The sequence below is a fragment of the Coccinella septempunctata genome, chromosome 1 (genome assembly GCF_907165205.1).
Source record: "Coccinella septempunctata chromosome 1, icCocSept1.1, whole genome shotgun sequence".
Taxonomy (NCBI): Eukaryota; Metazoa; Arthropoda; class Insecta; order Coleoptera; family Coccinellidae; genus Coccinella; species Coccinella septempunctata.
The window spans coordinates 32795781-32818014 of record NC_058189.1 but is presented as its reverse complement, the minus strand read 5'-3'; the positions used below and the strand labels follow the sequence as shown (position 1 = coordinate 32818014).

General features: G+C 37.9%; 2 protein-coding genes across 5 annotated transcripts in view; one reads left to right on the top strand and one right to left on the bottom strand.

Moving 5' to 3' along the window:
• Positions 1-22234, bottom strand: part of LOC123320263 (b(0,+)-type amino acid transporter 1-like) — a 70039-nt gene that overhangs the window by 7424 nt on the left and 40381 nt on the right. For all 4 annotated transcript variants that reach the window (XM_044907557.1, XM_044907532.1, XM_044907540.1 and 1 more), the window contains exons 3-7: positions 20983-21249; positions 15444-15569; positions 15244-15388; positions 10629-10856; positions 8577-8823 (exon numbers count right to left, since the gene is read on the bottom strand). In XM_044907557.1, the coding sequence (XP_044763492.1) occupies positions 8577-8823; positions 10629-10856; positions 15244-15388; positions 15444-15569; positions 20983-21249 (1013 nt within the window). The remainder of the gene's footprint in view (positions 1-8576; positions 8824-10628; positions 10857-15243; positions 15389-15443; positions 15570-20982; positions 21250-22234) is intronic.
• LOC123320299 lies at positions 2935-4040 on the top strand. Its single transcript, XM_044907596.1, has 2 exons — positions 2935-3035; positions 3077-4040. Exon 2 carries the CDS (start codon positions 3156-3158, stop codon positions 3945-3947), a length of 792 nt encoding a protein of 263 aa, XP_044763531.1. The 5' UTR covers positions 2935-3035; positions 3077-3155; the 3' UTR covers positions 3948-4040.

The window sequence follows — 22234 nt, the reverse complement described above, 5'->3', positions numbered from 1 at the left end:
ATTTCAACTTATAAATCACCGGATAAGGACATGCTGGAAGAGGATCTAAAAATGCTACTAGAAGGAAGACACCCTAAAATCATAATTGGTGATCTTAACTGCAAATCGCAGGAATGGAATAGTAGAGTGGAAAATACCAACGGGAGAAGACTGAAGATTTATGCTGAAAAACTTGATGCAGTTGTAATAGGACCTGATATACCGACCTACATACCAAGAGTAAATGGACTACCTGATGTACTGGACATTGTCGTAATGAAAGACATCACTGAAGAAATCAGCATTGATACAATAGAAGACGGAACTTCAGACCACAATCCCATAGAATTCATAGTGGGACATGGCCCAAGAAACGAAGAAGAGACACAAACCAAGGATCGCACAGACTGGGAGAAATATAAGAATTTACTTCAGGAGAAAATCACGGAAATTCCCCAAATAAACACCCGGGATGAATTAGATGAAGCAGTTGAAAAATTGGAAAATCAAATAAAAGAAGCCTATGAAGAAAGCACCAAGAGAATAAGGAAACCAATTCCGAAACATTCACACGGAGATACACCAAGGGATATAAAGGAACTTATAAAAAAGAACAGAAGACTCAGAAAAATCTACAGAACAACAAAAAGAGAAGAAGACAAGAAGAAACTGAATAAGCATAGCCAGATATTGAAAAATGCTTTAACAGAACTGCGTAATAGCAGATGGCACCAGAGATTAAGGGAACTGAATACAATAGATCACTCGGCTTGGAAAATGCAAAAACGCTTACGACGAGAACGGACAGTTATACCTCCACTGCATGGAGCAAACGGAATGGTATATACGAGACTTGAGAAAGCCGAAGCACTGGCCGACTCAATTGAGAGAGAAGCCAGAATAAATTACAAAAATGATGATGACAATGAAGATCTAGAAGAAGAAGTGGAGGCAAACGAAGAACTGATGATGGAACCACCAGAAACCGAAACCATTCCAAAACCGGCTTCACCAACAGAAATCAAAGAGATCATAATGAAATTGAAAAACAGGAAAGCGCCGGGAGAAGATAAGATAACGAATTATATGTTGAAGAAATTGCCTAGAAAAGGAATAGCAGCCTTGACGAATATAACAAACGGAGTGATGAGGACCGAATACTACCCAAAGAGATGGAAAACTGCAGAAATGATAGTTTTCAACAAGCCTGGAAAGGAACGGAAATTTCCTCAAAATTATAGACCAATCAGCCTACTATCAGCACTAGGAAAAATCGTCGAGAGGGTTATCGCTAAAAGGCTGAATGAGGAAACAGAAATGTTGAAGATAATTCCACCTGAACAATTTGGATTTCGACGAGAACATTCGACTGAACTCCAATTACTACGGCTCATAGAATACGTCACCGAAGGAATGCAGACCAAACAGGCCACAGGATTAGTTCTGATGGATATCGAGAGAGCTTTTGATAGAGTATGGCACGAAGGCCTAATCTACAAGATGAAAAAAGCAGGATATTCGACCAAGCTGTGCAAGATTATAAGGAACTATCTGAGGAATAGAAACTTTTATGTGAAAATAGATGGAGCAACCTCTCAAACCAGACAATTAGAAGCGGGAGTGCCTCAAGGATCGGTACTTGGACCTCTGCTTTACGTAATATACGTCTATGATATCCCGAAGAATGCTAGAAATATGCTCACCTTGTACGCAGATGACACAGGAATAGCGTTCAGACATCGACGCCCAGAGATCATACACCGGAGACTGCAGGAAGCCATAGATGAATTACTCAAATGGTGCATCAAATGGAAAATACAAATCAATGGAAGAAAGACTCAAGCAATATTACTGCAAAAGAGAAGATTGGGGATGGAAGAAAACCTTGAAGTTGATGGAGAAGAGATTGAATGGAAAAATGAAGCAACATACCTAGGAGTGACGCTTGACAGAGGACTTACATGGAAAAACCACATCAAATGTGCAGTTGATAAAACAAAAGCCGCAATGAGTAAACTTTATCCACTCATAGGCAGAAGAAGTCATATGAATAAGAACATCAAGTTGACGATGATTAAAACAATTGCGCGACCACAACTCACATATGGTTCGGCGGCATGGGGCTTCGCAGCCAAGACCCACATCAAGAAAATACAGGCCACTGAGAATAAACTCCTTAGAATGGCGATGGACGTACCCTGGTTTGTTAGGAACAAACAAATCTACAAGGACTTGGAATGGGAACCAGTTACAGAATTTATGAAGAGAAAGGCGGAAAGGATATTCGACAAAGCCAAACAACATCCAAATGAGGAACTACGAAGATTGGTCGACTACGATCCAACGGAAGAAGCTAGAAGGTCAAGAACCTACCACCGAAGACCCAGAGATCAGTTAAGGATTTAAATGTAACCAAAGAAGAGCTTAACCTATAAAAGCTATAGGCAGCATACAAATATCAACACGACTACGATCGTGTGAGAGTCCAGAAACCATAAGAGTCAACTGGTTAATAGGCAAAATGCCCGGAACCTATGAAGAAGCAGTTAAGGGTTTTTAGTGGGTCTCGAGCTCAGAGAGTGAGAATCCCCACACTGTTCCCCCTCAGGAGAGGGTGTGTTCGTCTGTTTGCAGATTTTCCCCCTGCTACACCAAAAAAAAAAAAAAAAAAAAAAAAAAAAAAGGGCAATACTCCTTCACATTCAGACGCAGCGATCGAGACAAACGACCACCAGCTAAGAAAATTAAGCATATCGCTTCCGCATTCCAAGCCTGTACACAAAAAGGTTTTTCTCAAAACCACTCCAGCTACTCGAAGACGTGCGGTCTCAACACATCTGTTAACAATTATCAGGGCGACACTTGACCTGCATCCCGGGCCTGCATTCCGGACGTCAACAGTGACCGCACATTAGGGCGAAACAAATTCGTTTTTGTTAAAACGACATCGCATATATTTTACTCTTCAGGGCAATCCTCTTAAAGTTGGCTTGAATAAAAACTGTGATATTCTGTTGGAATATTTTATTTCCTTCCCTTTTCCCTGGAAATACTAACCAGCTTGAGTTTCTACAACCTGCTAGTGGACCTGAGGAACCGATAGTTCCAGCTCAACAGACTATTCAACCCACAAATTGGTGACCCCGACGTGATCGAAAAAGAAGCCCCGAAGAAAAATGGAACAAGAAGCAGCCCAGGTCTCAAGAGTCGCCGTTCGGATGCCCGAGTTTGTAGCCGCCGATCCCGAATTATGGTTTGCCATGGCTGAAGGAAGTTTTCTTTACTCCGGAGTAACACAAGACCGGACTAAGTTTGGCTACATCGTAGGAGCCCTGCCAGCAAAATTTGCCGTCGAGGTGAAGGACATAATCATGAACCCACCTACCGACGGGGCCTACGAGAAATTGAAGATGGAGCTGGTGCGACGTCTGAGTGCCTCCCAAGAAGAGAAGACCCGCCGCCTACTGGAACGAGAGGAAATGGGAGATCGTAAGCCATCACAATTCCTTCGTCATTTACAGGGACTCGCAGATCGAACCGTCCCAGATGCCCTGATGAAATCCCTGTGGATGAGCCGGCTACCCAAATGTGTCCAGGTGTCATTGATCAAGGACAAAAATCTCGACGACTTGGCAACCCATGCAGACCATATAATGGAAGCCTCCCGACCTATCGTCCACCAGATAGCAGAGACAACCAACATAGAGGCCATCATCGATAGGAAGCTGGAGCAGATGTTCTTAGGACTGAACCTGGAGATAGCAACCCTGCGAGCAGAGCTGGCAGCACACCACCGACCCAGGAGAGATGGTAGCCGAAGCCGTTCCCACGACCGTCGAAGGAGCCAGAGTCGCAGACGATCGCCAACTGATGGAAAGTGCTGGTACCATACGAGATTTGGAGCCAGGTCCACGAAGTGCGTGCAGCCCTGCAACTACACTTCGGGAAACGAGGTGGGCCTTCACTAGAAGCGGCCAGTGATCCCAGCCCAACGACGCGCCGCTTGTTCATCGCGGATCAGGACTCCAAGTTGCAGTTCCTGGTCGACACTGGAGCAGACCTGTGCGTCTTCCCACGCGGCGGAGTCACTGGCAGACGAGAGAAGTCCGACTACGTCCTTTCAGCAGCCAATGGGACACCCATCGCCACGTATGGTACAACCACCCTCACGCTGAACCTAGGACTACGCCGAGATTTCACATGGAGGTTCGTCATAGCAGACGTATCAAAACCCATCATCGGCGTCGACTTCTTGAGTTTCTACAACCTGCTAGTGGACGTGAGGAACCGAAGACCGCAACTACTCCATCGTCCTCAACCCAGCCAAGTGTATCTTTGGACAACCAGAAGTAAAGTTCCTTGGTTACCTCGTCTCTACCGATGGAACAAGACCACTGCCAGACAGAATCCAAGACATACTGGGGTATAGTCAACCAACAACCGCCAAAGACTTTCGAAGATTCCTGGGTATGATGAACTTCTATCGTCGTTTCATACCCCGAGCATCACAGACACTTGCACCTCTCCACGACCTGCTAGTGCCAAAACTGAAAGGAAAGGCGAAGATCTCATGGACCCCAGTAGTCACTGCAGCCTTTGAAGATGGGAAGAAGATGGTAGCTTCAGCCACCTTGCTTGCGCATCCCAAGGACGCCGCTCCTCTAGCCTTAGTAGCCGACGCGTCAGACACTGCAGTAGGAGCTACTCTGCAACAGTTGGTCAACAGCGAATGGCAACCACTGGCATTTTTCTCCAAGAAACTGTCACCACCAGAGACTCGTTATGGAGCATAAGACCGTGAACTGCTAGCCATCTACCTAGCCATCAAACACTTCAGACACATGGTAGAGGCCCGAAACTTTATTATTTTCACGGATCACAAGCCATTGACGTATGCATTCAAGCAGAAGCCAGAGAAGTGCTCGCCCAGACAGTTCCGCCATCTAGATTGTATCTCACAATTCTCCACCGACATACGGTACGTACCAGGATTGCAGAATGTCGTCGCTGATGCCCTTTCAAGAGTGGACGAAGTGACTCCGACCTTGGACTATGCAGCATTGGCCACATCGCAAGAAGATGAGGACGAACTGCAGATATATCTTCAAGGTGACACAGGATTGCTGCTACGGAAGATGAAACCACATGGGTCAGAAATCGCTGTGTACTGTGATACATCCACCCCAGGTGACCAGTAACATATCTGTTATGTTTTCTCGGGAGATCGAATGGGGAACTTTGTTATGTGTTATTTTTCTGTAACCATTACGTGTCTGATACGATATTTGGGATGTACCTGTGCTGTATTTAAATTATATCTACATTTTGTAAATTTCATGTACCCGCTCCAAGATATCCACGTAACATATTTGTAACATTGTTCTTTATTTGCCATGTATCATTTTGAGATCATCGACAGAGCATGACACCATAAGCGTTTTAGCTACCGTCGAGGGCGCTGTAAAACGTAAACAAATATGGAGGATTGTGAGAAATGCTATTGATACTCTGCTGTCGTTTCGATATTTATTTATTATCATTAAGACGTTTTGTCAGTTGAATAGTGGATTACTGAAAATGAAGTGCAGATATTGAACGTTTGATAAGTTATTTGTGTGTCATAGTGATTTTCCAGTGAAATGGTGAATTCCTGAAAAGAATGTGCTATGGATATCGAATTGTAGGTCAATAAATCATTTCTCGTATTTTCATAGCAGTCTTATAAAACATAATAGGCTATGGTTTTATTATATCCAGCATATAAAAATTATATTTGAATAAATAATGTCCTGTTTGATGTAAATTTAGATGTAGGTTATTTTCTCACGTGTTGCATGTACCTCATTTGTAGAAATAAATGAATAAATCACATAACTATATTGAAAATTTTTTCTTTAGAAAGATATGAAATATGCATATAGTATTTTTATCATTTTCATAACGCATAACATGGACAAAATTCTTCTAAAAACTTTTTGACCTAAGCCAAAAGATTAACGAACTGTTGATTATTCTTTTTATGGAATGCAAGAAAGTGCAAAGACCGGAAAAACATGTCCTAATTTTTCTTGGAGAACAATAATCATGAACCCAGCAGTTTGCATGATGTAAATTATTCTTTCTAGTTCTATTAACGTGTGCACTAATTTGGTAATCTGAAATTTATGAGAATATATTGTTTTTGAACATTAGTTCATTCGTTCACATACATCACCGAACTGATGTGAGATGTTTTTGAATTTTATTTTCAAGAATGATTGATAAAATTTTAAAAATTAAAATTCGAGTTCATTATTATTGCAATAGTTCTTAATCTTTTTGTTGGAAGCGTTTTTAATAACAAATGAAACATAATAAACATAACACATGAAGGTAATATATATAGATCTCCCATGAAACAAATATTTGCATGATCCATGTTTGAACTATTTATGCTCCTTTCAGAAAGGAGATGTGTTCCTTGTTTGAGGCGGACATAGGAGCATAGCTGCTACATAAGCGTTCTGTATTTGTACTCTTAGTGTGATATATCTGTTATAAAACAAGGAGCGCGGGATACATTTCTGCTTCATAACTGTTATGAGATATGGTCACCTGGGACACCTCAGGCACGTCCATTTCTCACCAAATCATTCCGCAGAGCAGCCTTCGATACCATTCACAGACTGGCACATCCCGGAGTGAATGCATCCATCAAAATGGTCAAACAACGTTTCGTATGGCCTTCAATCAACGCAGACTGCAGAAAATGGTCCCGCAGCTGTATAGAGTGTCAGCGAGCCAAAGTCACTCGCCACGTCAATGCTCCACTAGGTACTTTCATGCCACCAACACGTCGATTCGACCACGTGCACATGGACATCATCACCATGCCACACTCTGAGGGCTACCGATACTGCCTCACTTGCGTCGACCGATTCACTAGATGGCCAGAAGCCATACCACTCCAAAACCAGGAGGCATCCACCATCGCCAGAGAATTTTACACAAACTGGATAGCGAGGTTCGGTACTCCACTTCGGATCACCACTGATCAAGGAAAACAATTCGAGTCGAGCCTGTTCAACGAATTAAGTAAGTTGACTGGCACGAATCACAGCCGTACTACCGCCTATCACCCAGCAGCAAACGGCATGGTGGAGAGAATCCACCAACAACTTAAGGCAGCAATAAAATGCCACAAGAACGAACGATGGACCGAAACACTCCCAACCGTCCTCCCCGGAATGCGAGCAGCCTGGCGAGAAGACCTAAAAGCAACGGCAGCAGAACTGGTATATGGAGAGCCACTCAGATTGCCTGGAGAGTTCCTGGATTCCAGAAGTACGGATGACAGCGAGAACACATCCGACTTCATAGTGAACCTGAGGCAACAAATGCGAGAAATAAGGCCCACTGATGGAAGCCACCACGTAGAGCGGACCAGCTTTATATTCAAGGACTTGGTAACTTCACCTTATGTTTTCGTCCGGCATGATGGTCCGAAGAAAGGCTTGCAAAACCCATACGACGGACCATACGAAGTGTTGAGTCGAAGTCCAAAACACTTCGTAATAAAAATAAACGGCAAGGAAACGACAGTGACAATCGACAGGTTGAAACCAGCCTACGTCATCGCGGACGACGATATGAAGTACCAGCCGATGCAAGAACACCCTGTAGAACCCGACAGAGAAGATCAAACTCCAGCCCAGGAAAGAACAACTACTAGATCCGGCAGAAGAATTCATTTTCCCAAGAGATTTCTACAATATGTTTCGTAACTTTGTCACTGGTGGGGGAGTGTGTAGGAAATGTAATTATTTCCTCGAAAATAAATTCACATGCCGAATTCCTACAACAAATTCGACGAGAAAATCAAAACGGAAAAACATAGGAAACCACTCCTCCTTCGTCGTACAATTTCATTGGTGCAGAGAAAATGTTCCGAAAGTGGTATAAAAAGAACCCATATGGAAAGCAAAATTCATTCACATTCAGACTCAGCGATCGAGACAAACGACCACCAGCTAAGAAAATTAAGCATATCGCTTCCGCATTCCAAGCCTGCACACAAAAAGGTTTTTCTCAAAACCACTCCAGCTACTCGAAGACGTGCGGTCCCAACACATCTGTTAACAATTATCAGGGCGACACTTGACCTGCATCCCGAGCCTGCATTCCGGACGTCAACAGTGACCGCACATTAGGGCGAAACAAATTCGTTTTTGTTAAAACGACATCGCATATATTTTACTCTTCAGGGCAATCCTCTTAAAGTTGGCTTGAATAAAAACTGTGATATTCTGTTGGAATATTTTATTTCCCTTCCCTTTTCCCTGGAAATACTAACGATAGTTCCAGCTCAACAGACTATTCAACCCACACTATTATTATTCTTCTTTTTCGCATTAGCGCCGTTTTCGAGTAATTTTATATTCAAAAATAAAAAAAATATATGCGAAATGAAAACTTAAAACTGCTATATCATCTTATAACTTTATCTAGGCTGAATAGGAAAAAATGTCGAAGGAAAAAAGTGTTTCCTTTGACCTCAAGAATCTGTTGTTGAATTATATGTACATGTCAAATTATGATATGAAATCCCAAAATCTCACCTTATAAGGTCTCGGAACATCTTTCATGGTCCTTCTAAGCACAAGCAGTGAAATCATTGCAACTCCATAAAAAAACCAAATTAGGAAACTTGCGAATTCTATTAACTCTACAATGTCTCCAAGAGTAATGAATAATAAGGCCACAATTCCCTGCATAACAACTGCTGGTGATGGTGTTAATCTCCTATAGTGAACATATGACATGATTTCCATCATCAAGCCATCTTGAGCAGAAACGTAACATAACCTGAAATGAGTTTTCATTTTTGTTCAATTCATTTTTTTTCACTCTCTAGAAGAAGTCATGATGTGACAAAATGTGTTAATACTTGAAACTACAAATAGTCGGTTAATTCTAACAGATAAATGTCAACCTATGTTACTATATGTGAATCGAATTAGCCGCTGTATGTACTATCATTCAGAGTGCCAATGGTAAGTAAGACTTCCCCTTTCCCCATCGGGGAAGACTAATAGTTTTGCCCATATTCAACCCAACTCTTGACTCGATGCAATACGTCTATGAATTGATGGAACTTTATAAGAAGCTTTGAATATTGTCTAGCACAATTTGGCACCTGCCAGATGGAGGATACAACTCGACCCCCAATGGCCCCTGAATGAAGATGGCTGCCTCATCCGTTGGCTTTTTCCTCATTCGCTTGAACCGCATTTCGCGGTTATCATGCATGCAGTAGAAGTAGCGGAAAACATTCATTTTTATGGACAGAGACCGTGCCGGGGAATCAAAATCGAAAGGGTAATCACGTTTCGATTAGAATTAATTCCACAGAATACGATATTACTAATGAAGTGTCAATATTAGTTGAATGACCTTCAAATTGATATATTCTTGATAATTGGTTGAGGTCAGGGATGAAGGAAATCAATTAGATGAAAATTCTGCCGACGTTTCGATTATATTTAAATTATCTTCGGGGCTCTGAAAGAGCAATACATGCAAGGACATTACACAACAATACAGAATGACCAACTCAAACAAAAAGAAATCAGGGATCCCGAACTTGAAGGATCACAAACTTTGAATAACCATCCAAATATATAAACATATATACATATGTTTATATACATATATATAGGAAACTTTTCGGACAATCTGAATGAAATAAAATGAATCAACAATAAATAGATAAATAGATATAGGCACACAATGAACAAGTAATTAATAAAAATTAAGAAAAATTAAAAATGGTGACTCCGTGCTTGGCCCAATATTATTTTTGGCTTACATCTCGGACATTCCATCCTGTATTAAATCCATAAAGTAAGTCAAGATGGGTCTGTTCTGTGATTAAATCCTTCTGCTCCTTCTTCGCGGACGATGCAAAGATCTACGACGATCGCAGGTTGATAATGAAATTTGATCATGATTCAAAAAAGTTTCGGTATGCAAAACACAGTCATGAGGAATTTCCTTCCTAACGACCATGAATTCAGCCGTTTTCTTTTATCCTGGCAATTATATTGAAATAAGCTGTATCCAAACCATCAATATCCGACCTTTTATTTATGGATTTGTTATTTTGTTGAATTGATACCATTTCATGAATCAATCTCTTTTTTAAAACTTGCTGACGTCCTATTACTGTTATATTGTCGAAATCAAAAGCGTGAAGCTCCCTATAGGAGTGCTCAGCTAAGGCTGTGTTATTCTCCTGAGAATAACTTAACAATAATTAAAATAATACTTGTTCATTGTCTGTCTATATCTATTTATCTATTTATTGTTGATTCATTTTATTTCTTTCAGATTGTCAGTAAAGTTTCCTGTATATGTTTATATTTTTGGATGGTTATTCAAAGTTAGTGATCCTTTAAGTGCGGGATCCCTGATTTCTTTTTGTTTGAGTTGGCCATTCTGTACTGTTGTGTAATGTCCTTGTATTGCTCTTTCAGAGCCCCGAAGATGATTTAAATATAATCGAAACGTCGGCAAAATTTTCATCTAATTGATTTCCTTCATCCCTAACCTCAACGAATTATCAACAATATACTAATGAAGTGTGTTAAAATTTCAATTTATATACACACCTAGTTACGCCGAATTGTATACTCAAGGTACATCCAAAAGTGCTCAACGCAACTCCAAGAGGAATTAGAAATGAAAGGGGACCTAACGCTCTGTCCCCAAATGTTACTGCAACTGCTTTTGAGGCCACCATTTCTGGTATTGTCAGGACTGTCATATAGGCAACATTCATGAATACGTACAAAAAGGTAACTATTGGAACGCTGATAGCGATACTCTTCGGAATGTTCCTGTAAAAAAAAAACAAATGAAATCGCTCTTCTTTCACAACAATTACATTAGAATTATGCACTGTGAATAATTTTAGTTATACTTATTATGCAATAACATGATACATTATACAAAGAATCTGAGCTGTAGATATGTAGATATAAGGCACCTTGGGTGACTAATAAGTGATTATGAAAACTTAAAATGAAAATATCTTTTTATCCAGGGAGAATTGGAAAAAATGGGTGAGGAAAAAAGTGACTTTTTTACATCCGAAATCAACTGCAAAAATATATGCATACAGGGTGTTTCCTAATTGAATGTCAATATTTATGAGGGTGATTTTTGGCCCCATTTTAAGAAAAAAACTTCATATCAACATATGTCCTAAACGTCTTACCTTTTGAGATACAGGGTGGTATTATTTAGACAGTCAGTGGCATGCCACCGACTGTATTCAACTATGAGCAAATTTGATCTCTTGAATTTTTTAAGTCCGACGCACGGGTTTCATCTAAAAAAAATGAAATCTACGAATGTCTCTGCATGGTGATATGTTATATGTATTGTATGTATTAAGGATACTGTTATGATCATGCGGAGAAACGGTTTTTATTTTTTTAAGCGGAAACCGTGAATCGTCAAGTGATCAACTTTGGTAAGGAATGATTGGGAATTTCGAAAATAATTTTTATTTCAGGAGAAATCTGTGGCACACTATCAATGTGTGCCAAAATAGGTAGGTCAAATTACGTACGTACGCCACTCGTGAAAATTAAGAAAAAAGTGATACATTAAAAAACGCCTCTTGATTCATAGAATACATGTATGACAAATTTCATTAAAATATAATATTTGAAGTGGTATTGTAGATACTGATATTAAATGATTTATTTTTGAAAACTTTACCACCCTATATCTCAAAAGGAAGACGTTTAGGACATATGTTTATATAAAGTTTTTTTCTCGAAATGTGCCCAAAAATCACTGCCATAAATATTGACACTCAATTAGAAAACATTCTGTATATACAGGGTGTTTTCTATTTGGGGGTGATTTTTGGGCCCATTTTAAGAAAAAAACTACATATGAATATATGTCCTAAACGTCTTACCTTTTGAGATATAGGGAGGTAAAGTTTTCAAAAATAAATAAGACGCGAGAAACTGTATTTAAAGACTGATGAACTGTTACACGAAATAATGACAAACGCCTTGAAAACAGAAACATCGAATTTTTGGCCACAGCTCACTACGATAAGTACCAATTCTTTCTTACTTACATACATAATGTAATTTATTTCAATGCAGAGAAACGTTTCTTATTTTTATAAGCGAAAACCGTGCATCGGATTGAAAAAAATCAAGTGATCAACTTTGGTGAGAAATGATTGGGAATTTCTAAAATAATTTTTATTTCAGGAAAAATCTGTGGCGTACCATCAATGTCTGCCAGAATAGTTAGGTCAAATTACGTACGAACGCAACTGGTGGAAATTTAAAAAAAGTGATACATTAAAAAATGCCTCTTGATTCATAGTACATGTGTGACAAGTTTCATTAAAATATCTGAAGTGGTATTGTAGTGGTATGTATATTTATAATGAATGATTTATTTTTGAAAACATTACCACCCTGTATCTCATAAGGTAAGACATTTAGAACATATGTTCATATGAAGTTTTTTTCTTAAAATGGGCCCAAAAATCACCCCTATGAATATTGACATTCTATTAGGAAACACCCTGTATATGTACGTGTCAAAGACTTGTAGAATCAATATATTAGTGATTTGAACAGCAGTACAAAGCCGATTTAGTATAATTGAAAAAAATGAAGATCGTCGTAAGTAAGTGTTAAGAACAGTTTATTTATTATTATTATGGACTGCTTGTGAGAGCGCAGAATGTTATTAGTGGCAGAATGCTTAAGACGCTGACTGTGTTATTACCCTCGTCCACGACGAAGTTCGAACGCCAACGAAGAAACATGTAAATATAGATTCATATACGTTGGATTCGGTGAGGGAGGCATTGCAAAATTCATTCGAACCCTTTTCAACGTTTCGAATGGTTTGCATTCGGCCGTGAAGCGATATATCAAAGATATGTTTGTTTTGGTGTGGACGAGATTAGAACCTTTTCAGACGCTAATCGTTGGAGAATATTTACTAACTTCAATCAACGTTTTCTAACTCAAGTCGAAACTGGATCATAAATAACAGAGTATAATCCGAAGACTATCCGATGTGGACAACAAGTTCGATTCTCTTAAAATATTTTCAAATTTCAACGCTAATTGGCGTTCGAGCGGTTCGAGTAACTGTTCCAAAATACAGGGTGATTCATATAGGTAGTTAAATGTAAAAAGCTACACTGCGATTAGAGGACACTCAGAAGAGTGCGCATCACCTATGGCTATAAGGTTTACAATGCCTATTAGCCTATTGTAAAAGTAAAAGATAAAGTCTTTTTTATTCGTTTGGTCCAAATTTTCCGATAGCCATAAGTTAGGAAACGCATTTTATTTATTTTTGGTGAGAACTATTATCTGAACCCCCCCCATCGATTGCATGATGACTGATCATAGACCAAAAACCTGGAATTCAGGCCAGACTCCGTAAAATTTCATCAGAGGAAACATGTCCATAAAATACCCTGTTATCGATATTCACGACAGTAACCTAGCTATTTGGAAATAGCAGGAGGATTGAATAATGTCAAATGTATTTCATAATTGCGCATTGTGTTTCAGAAGTTATTTAAGGAAAATTTGGTTTCTATCATAGCAAAACGGTTAGGAAACAAAAATTACATTTGTCGTATATTGAATTTAATTTTACGGTGTTCAAATAAGTGGCCACCATGAGCTCTAATGCATGCTCTACACCTTTTAATGAACGATTGCGGTTGCATGTATCATTTCCGTTGCTAAAAATATTGAAAACAAGGTTCACAAAACTAGGCTCAGACTCAATTGTAATAAGAATTTATTTTGTATATGATCACTCAGGTGATATGAATAATATACCTGTGAAAAACAAAAATCGGAAGTCGATTTCACCGCTCTCTAGCTATGAGGGATGAGTTGATGAGCGAGAAAATTAGTTCTAGGTGCATCTATATTCGAAAAATACCTCTGAAAACTTCCATTTGTTCATCTTGTTCCTACTTTGAAAAATTGAATAAATCCATAATATTTTCTTCATCTTTGAAGTTTTGAAGCAACGTAACTCTTCAACGAAACGTTTGCAGGCATACCTACATGGAAACTTTTAGTCTTATTTTGAGGTTCTTATCTGAATTTAATCCAATTAATCCTCAGACACCTTGTGTTATCGTTTTCAATTATTTTAAAAACAAGTCCAGAATTTGAGATTTTATAAAAAATTTTATGTTACATTTTTGTAAATGTAATTCCGAAGCATCTTACGGATTTTCATTATATCGTATAAAACAATCTCATCATAGTTTTCATTATTTTCGAAAACCACCATTGTTGTAAATTATATATTAAATATTTTATATTGTGAATTGTAAAAATATTTCACTAATCATCCGAAACTTTTTTCGATATTTTGTTTTCTGTTTCAAACCTATTATAGTTAGACACAAAAAAGGGTTATTGAATGCTGAGCTTGCTTTTGAAAATAATTGTTCACAACAATTTTTATATTTTAGGAAAGTCCACTTCATGCCTAATTAACATGGAAAATAATAATACCTACAGGGCGTTCCATAAAAAAATAAATGCGTTTGCTTTTTAACTAAAAACAGAAACTGTTGGGAAAAAATTCACTACGTAACTGGATTCTACGACTAAAATTCTATCTGAACAACTTTTAACTTCTTCGATAAGTTAAAGTTAAAGATAAACTGAGATACTAGAGGTGCCTGAAAAGTGATACTTCTCAATGCAATTCATTTTCGATTTCATAAACAATTAAAGAGCACTCAACTGCGAAAACCGCAATCCTCTATCGGCTCTATCTTAAAGGATATAAGGGAGATACCCCGCAAATGCGCCCAAAATGGTATACACTATACATAAGAAGACACGATGGTTTTTGCCCAATAAAAATAAAGTTTAGTGAGAACTAAATATGCTTGCTGTATGATAGCTATAGTTCAAAATTGATGGTGCGGACAAATAGAGTATTATTTTATTCATTTTATGACTGATGCGTTCTCGTGCGACATAACTAATAAATCTGTATTTGGCACTAGGTACAGAATTTCAATAGAGTTCATATGAAGAGAAAGTAAATTTTTATGGGTAAGGTCATTCCTGGAGATTAAAGATCAATAAAGGCATCCGCCCTACTCTAAAAGTTAATTTATTATTTAGGACATTTAACTAATGAAGAGTAAAGAATCAGTGTTTCCAGGCAGTTTCAAGCAAGACTTACACTTCTGGTCTTTTTATTTCTTCTGTTACTATTGTCACTGCTGACCAGCCATCATAAGCCCAGAGACCGCTATAAAAGGCTAAAGCAATATTTTTTGGCGCGAGATTTGTCCCATCGAATCCGGAACTGAGATGTTTTGTGTTTCCTAGAATTAAATAAAAATTCAGAATAATTGAAATGCTCAGTTCGAAAAAGTTCACCTTTGGCAACCTCGTAAACTCCTCCTAATATTACAATAAGGCAAGCGAAGATTTTGAAAAATCCAAAGATATTCTGAACTTTAACATATAACTTTACACTCATCACATTGATATAGGTAATGATACCTAAAAAAAAGTTTGAATGTGTTAGTATAATATAGTATGCATAGGAGTAATTAGTTGAAATTTTTTCAAGCAAGACACCATATCATATATCAGTCTATGAGTTGAGGAAAATCGAAGTGAACGTAAAGTTGAATAAATTCTTCGGGTATTCTACTTAATAATCAAAGATAAATTTGAACATTAAAATAAAATCGGCTTCGGTTGACATTTTCACTATCTGAATCGTCAAGAGTCAGGACGACATAACGTCCGCGTGTTTAAAAGTCGGGAATGAATACAGAGTGTCAATGCGACATACTTTAGGGGTAATTCTGCATGAAATAGTTATTTGTGCAACCAGTTGGGAAAAGCATTATTTTTCGTAATGAGCGTACTTCTGCACAACGAGCGGAGCGAGTAGCGCAAAAAAACGCGAAGTTTCATCGGATGTAGTGGCACATACGCCGAGGTTTACCTCTTGAGGCGGACAAGCCTCTAGTTTGTCTATGCTAAGCATGGGCAAACTACGGCCCGCGGGCCAGGTCCGGCCCACGTGAAAGTCTAATCCGGCCCGCGTCAATATTTTGAAACAATCACCAGTATTTTTGTTTTCTAAGTTTGACCGCCTGACAAGGAAAAGCAATGTCACCTAATACCGAGTTGTCTCAAAGCGTAAGTTGCGTACTACATCTACTACATCTTAAAATGTTGAAGATTGTACATCGCTGACGACAAATTAGCTGGAAACGTATTAGGTGGAAGAAGGACTGATAAATGGGGGCTTCATAGCTACTGAAATGAACCAAGTCCATGCAGCCTAGTTTTGGGATACATGACTTAGGCTAGAATATAAGCATATGCTTACATTCACTTTACACAAATCTAAAGAAGTAACTTTTGAATTAATTGGTGATAAACAACTTCTCTGTCATGTATCTCAAAACTAGGCTGCATGGACTTGGTTCACTTCAGCCCTGAATCCCTCAAATAAAAGTCCACCAATTTGTTATTCGAATTGCATAGAGTTGTGCTCGAGGCTCAGCCTTAGTACTGCGTGTGCATCTGGCAGCGGCTGGCATTATTTCTTGTAATCCCCAGAAAAAGCAAAAGTGCCAAATCTCCTTCGATGTTCCAACGACTGCATCACAGAACACAAATAGTGATGCATGGAATCCAGAACTTGCAACGAACGGCTTGTTGTTGAGCTCCAAACATGAAGGCAGTATTAAAGTGTGATTAATACATGAAAATTTATTCAATTATTCGATTCCGCGTAGTTTGAATCGATTAGGTAACGGTTTCCTTCTGAATGAAAATTTTTGAGCTTTGAGAACGGTATTAATTATTGGATCTAACATTAATTTCAGTTTAGCAAAGTTTGCGCGCAACTCAGCATAGGTGTAGTGTTCTAGTTCTCTCAATTCTAAACTAAATTCTTCTGGATTTGCTTGGGAGTCTTGGGACCTCGAGTTATAGCAGTCAACAGCACGGTTACTGAGATGATGATATTATGCTCGTGGTGGTTAGTAACGAATCAAGCATTAAAATTTTCGTTTGGTTCGTTGTCAACGTCTGTGTATTTTCGACCTTTTGATTTTCATTGATGAGAGCAACAAAAATATCACATATTTCTTAAAAATTTCAAGAAACAAACAATCACGTCCTTCAAAGTACCTTTGACTAATATTTACAACATTACTACTGGAGGGAGGAGCACCAAATATGACGGGCGGAATCTGGTATCGTGGGCATATTTAATGAATAATCATAATATCTCGGGAACAACTGCATATTGTTATGTGAACAGGTGTTTTCCACTATGAAACTATGAATAGCAGCGTAAGCAACCGACTATAAATGTGCCTACAGAAAACTATAACGTGACGTGGGCCCATGTCATAATGCGCATGATTCAAAAATCTAACATCGGATTTTGCGCGGAAGCGTTCAATGTGGGAACGTGGGAACACGTGTCAACGTCACGTCTGACTAATTTAACGCTTCCGCAAAAAATCCTATATTAGATTTTCGAATAATGCGCATTATGACTTGGGCCCACATCACGTCAGAGTAATCTGTTGGCACCTTTAGTGACCAGCTTTTTGCATCATCACGGCCAATTTCTACCAGAGTATGGACAATTCTTAGAAGCTCAATCACAGTTTCATTTTTCACATACTCTTTTGTATCCTACCGAACAATAATTAATTTTTGTCATTTTTTTTTACTTTTCTAGAATGTTAGTCATGTTTGATGTAAAAATTGAAAAAAAGTTAATCACTTGTAAAAATGTGTATTTTTTTTTTTTGGCCCGCCTAGGTAATTTTTCATTTTATCTGGCCCTCCCCTCGAAAAGTTTGCCCATGCCTGGTCTATGCGGACAAGAAAGTTGAACCTTCGTGGTACACCTATAAGTCTATAGCCAGCCTAAGGCTAGCGATAGCACATGTGACGGATCGAATGTTCATAAATTTGCTGTTTATGTAATTATATGCATTTCAAATTTTTTCTTGGGTGTAGTTGCGATCGCGATTTTTTTGAGGTTTTTGGGTGCTTTTTATTTTCCTTCCATTTACTTTTTCGAGTAGATCTGTCGTCTGCCAAAAGAGTCCGTTCAAGTCAAATGAAGGAAAATGATAGAAAGGTGGTTGTCCGGGTATCCTTAGACTAAGAAAATCATAGTTTGTCTATGATGAAAATCATATTTCTCTAGGAGTACTTGAATCAGAAACAAGTGTTGTCAATGACGAGAGTCGTCTATGGATCGCTCAGTTCGTTATTCATTGAGACGCATATTTCTCAATAAAAAACGTCGAAATGATCCCCTTCATTTTTGAGCTAACTACACTATGTAAAAGTTAGAGAAAAATGTTCAACCACAATTTTGTAAAGCTCGAAGAAATCTAAGAACAAGTCCAGAATGCATTGTCAATTTGATTCAAAATATGATTCCATTTGAAGTAAGTATAATAAAATGAATTAATATATAAATAAATAAAATAAATAATAATAAATAAATTTTAATAGTTATGTGTGTTATGAAGCAAATACACCTACGGATTACATTTTCCAGGATGGTTTACATCATTTGTATCTAAATTCAATATGTTTTTTCAAAAGAATTCACAGCTCGACTTTGTATACTTTTAAACACTTTTTTACGAACACTCAGTATGTGCTGAGTGTTTAAAATGAAGAACAATTGAACAGAATTTAAAATAATTCAGAATCTCGGCAAAGGACAACAACACCGAAGGAATAACAACAGGACTGCATTTCGAAAAGATGATATAAAATATGAATTCCTTTGTGACAAGTGTGCCGTGAAAAATGAAAATTGAATTCCTTAGAATAAATTATGTAGTTTTTCATGGCAATATCGGAATTTCTGTAAGGGATATAAAAAATATAGATTCCAGAGTTATGGCTATCGCAAATTTAGTTCAATATTCATGAAACGCCACGTATCTCCGAAACTAATAGCCTTAGGATACAAAACAAGCAAGTTTTCTGAAAGGCCTGGATGATCTGCATTCACCATTAGCCTTGAGTATTAACCTCATACTCAAAGCCATTAGGCTATGGCCAACGACTCATGAAACATCCAGTATAAGGCCCATTATCTCCATTTATAGCCACACAATGAAAAGAGGCATAGCCAAAGATTAAAGAGTTTTCCTTAATTACATTACATCACTATATCCTTATTTCGTAATTGTGAGGCGTGGGGCTCAACCCGAAAAAGGCCGCAATACGCCGACAAACACGACAAAGGTATTTTGCAGCATGATAATGCTTGACCACAAGATGCGTTACCGTTAAAATATATTCAGAAACACTCAAATAGGAAGTCCTACTTCAACAGCCGGACAACTCAGATATTACTCCTTCCGATCGATCGATATTTTTCGATCGAAGAAGTAAAATGGCCTTATATACAGGGTGGGCAAAATTCGTTGTCTACTGAGGTGATCTCGAGATCTATAGCAACTAGAAGAAAACGGATGACACATTCTCGAGCTCTGTTTTCATGATCAATCCAAATCTTAAAACAGAATGGGCCTATCATTTTTGATTTCGAGTTATAAACAAAATTTGAGATTTGGACGATTTCGAAAAGTTCTTTTAACTTTTTTGTCTTTGAAGTTACAGATCTGAAACTTGAACCTTCTTAGACACTTTCATATGTAGAATCTACTGACAAAATATTTTTTTCAATTCAAAAATAACAAATTCATTTAAAGTTTGCATTTAAAAAATAAAAGTTCACCTAATGATTCGAAATGAAAAAATATTTTGAGCTCATTAGTGGATTTTACGTAAAAAAGGTTCAAATTTCAGATTTGTAACTTCAAAGACAAAAAAGTTATGAAAACTTTACGAAATTGTCAAACTTAAAAACGAATTATCGTAGGAGGCTGCGGTTCACACCATTTTTTGTTTCTCCGAAAATGAGCTCGGAAATGTGTCATCTGTTTTCTTCTAGCTCTTATAGTTCTTGAGATTTTTTCAGAAGACAACGAATTTTGCCTACCCTGTACATTGGCATAGACATAGAGACATGGACTGTGCCTTCCCTTTATATGTATGCGTGAAATACGACCAAAAAAAATTACAGGGATGAACTGAACATCGGGCATGCATTAGAATTTCAATTGGTCAGCACTCACCACTATGTGAACACAAGAGAGACAGGTAACGGTCCGACGATCATTTCTCTCTTTCTATAAAATAGCCATCAATTTCAGGCTGACATTGCTCAGTCCATGTCTCTATGTCTATGTACATTGGTTATTCGAAGTGTACTATTTCTTTAGTACATACCTAGTTCTATGCGAAAGTTCACGGTACTATATCAATCATTCGAAATCAACAAAAAACCTTTCGTGTATCTCATACAAGGCGAATCGGAAATCACAAGCAATATTTTTAGGGATGAGAAAACACCAAAAAATAAAGGGTCTTCACTCCACTATATAGAGAGTGGACGCTCTCCGAGATTGAATGCTAACCATTACCCACCAACAAGAACATCAGAAGCGATCTAGAGTTCATAATCAAAATATTGCGGTTAACAAATAAATCTGACAGGTGACATCTAACTCATACTTTTTGGCAAGGAGATCTATATCTATATCTCCTTGACTTTTTGGTATCTAGACAATGTCTGATGATTTAAACTTCTGTTATCATGTCACCGGAAATATGGTCTGAAACTTAGTGTAGGAAAAGTTGGTTTATCCTTGAAAATTAAAATTTTCCCCATTATGTGCATTTTTATGATTTTATTGAAATAACAATGAAGAGTCCTTTTGCGCCCTTTCATTCTGTCTATTTTATTTCATGACTGAAGATATCCACCAATAGATGATCCTCATAATTTTAATTGTCCTTTCCATTTGACATATTTTTTGAGAAAGGTTAAATTGCTTACCTAAAGCAAGTATTGCCACAGCTTTTATAATTTGTTCATCTTTGATACAAAGATAGTCCAATAAAGGTTGACAGAAATATTCTGCAAACGTTAAAATAATAACAGCAACTTCTGCAGGTCTAATGATGAAAATCATCACCCAGGAGTATATGAATGCTGGTAGGTTGCCCCAAAATTTATGAAGGGGTCCGAAGGAATCCAGAAAGTAGGCATATTCTGCTCCTGATCTAGGAATAACTGTACCCAGTTCAGCAAATGCCAATGCACCTGCAAAAGATGAAATTATGAGGTAAAACATAAAAAAAATATGAGAACTATGAGATTAATAACAGAATGTGTAAATTTGGAATGCAACCGGACACATTGATTAGCTTCGGCTAGAATGCATACATATGTAGAACCTTTACCCTTAAGGTAAACGATTTTTCCACAGGTTTATGTATTTTAAGGAACTGGCAAGTGCAGTGTATTGCCGACGTGAACTTGAAACAGATTATATACGATTTTCACAAAATGAGTTTCTAAAACACGATATGTGTTTCGCTATCACAACAGCATCTTGAAGGTATATGAAGGTATTGCCGAAGTGCTAAGGTGCAGAACTTGAAAGTACAGGAGAAACTATTCTGTCAAGCAAAGTTTAGGCATTCATCCAAGTTTCAAAAATCATAACTCAGAAAAATTGGAGTGTTTTTTAATAAATTTGATAATTATTTAGATCTTTATACAGGGTGAGCAATTTCAAAAGTTCCACTGCGAATTTACAAGCTACAAGCCGGCTTTTGCACAAACAGCTTATTTGTAAACTAGTCCAGTGTACTCTACGCACTCGCTTCGTTAGCTGCTTGTAAAAATGCTCTGGAGCGAGTAACTTGTTAACTAGCCAGGTGTACTCACAATAGCTTGCACACAAGTGGTCTATAGCATTAGCAACACGTGGTTTCTATTCGTCAACTAGTTGGGAAATTTTGTGTGTATTCGACTAGTAGAGCGCTGACTCGCCGGCTACTTGTTAGCTAGTAAAATCACCCCGTGTACCCCTTACCCTTTAGTCTACTCTGTAATCTGTGCCTTTAGTCTTCAGGGAGACATCGACTGCAGACATTTAATCTGACTTGCAGTTTGACAGTTAATTTTTTGAATGAGAAATATACATTTTCTCCGCAGGATATAATATTAATCTTCGTGGAAAACTAAAAACACTTTGTCCCTTCCGTTTTCTTTAATGAAAAGAATTTCTTAGGAGATAAGT

Excerpts from the sequence above, each read along its gene's own strand:
- LOC123320299 (XM_044907596.1), top strand. The coding sequence starts at position 3,156 with ATGGAACAAGAAGCAGCCCAGGTCTCAAGAGTCGCCGTTCGGATGCCC.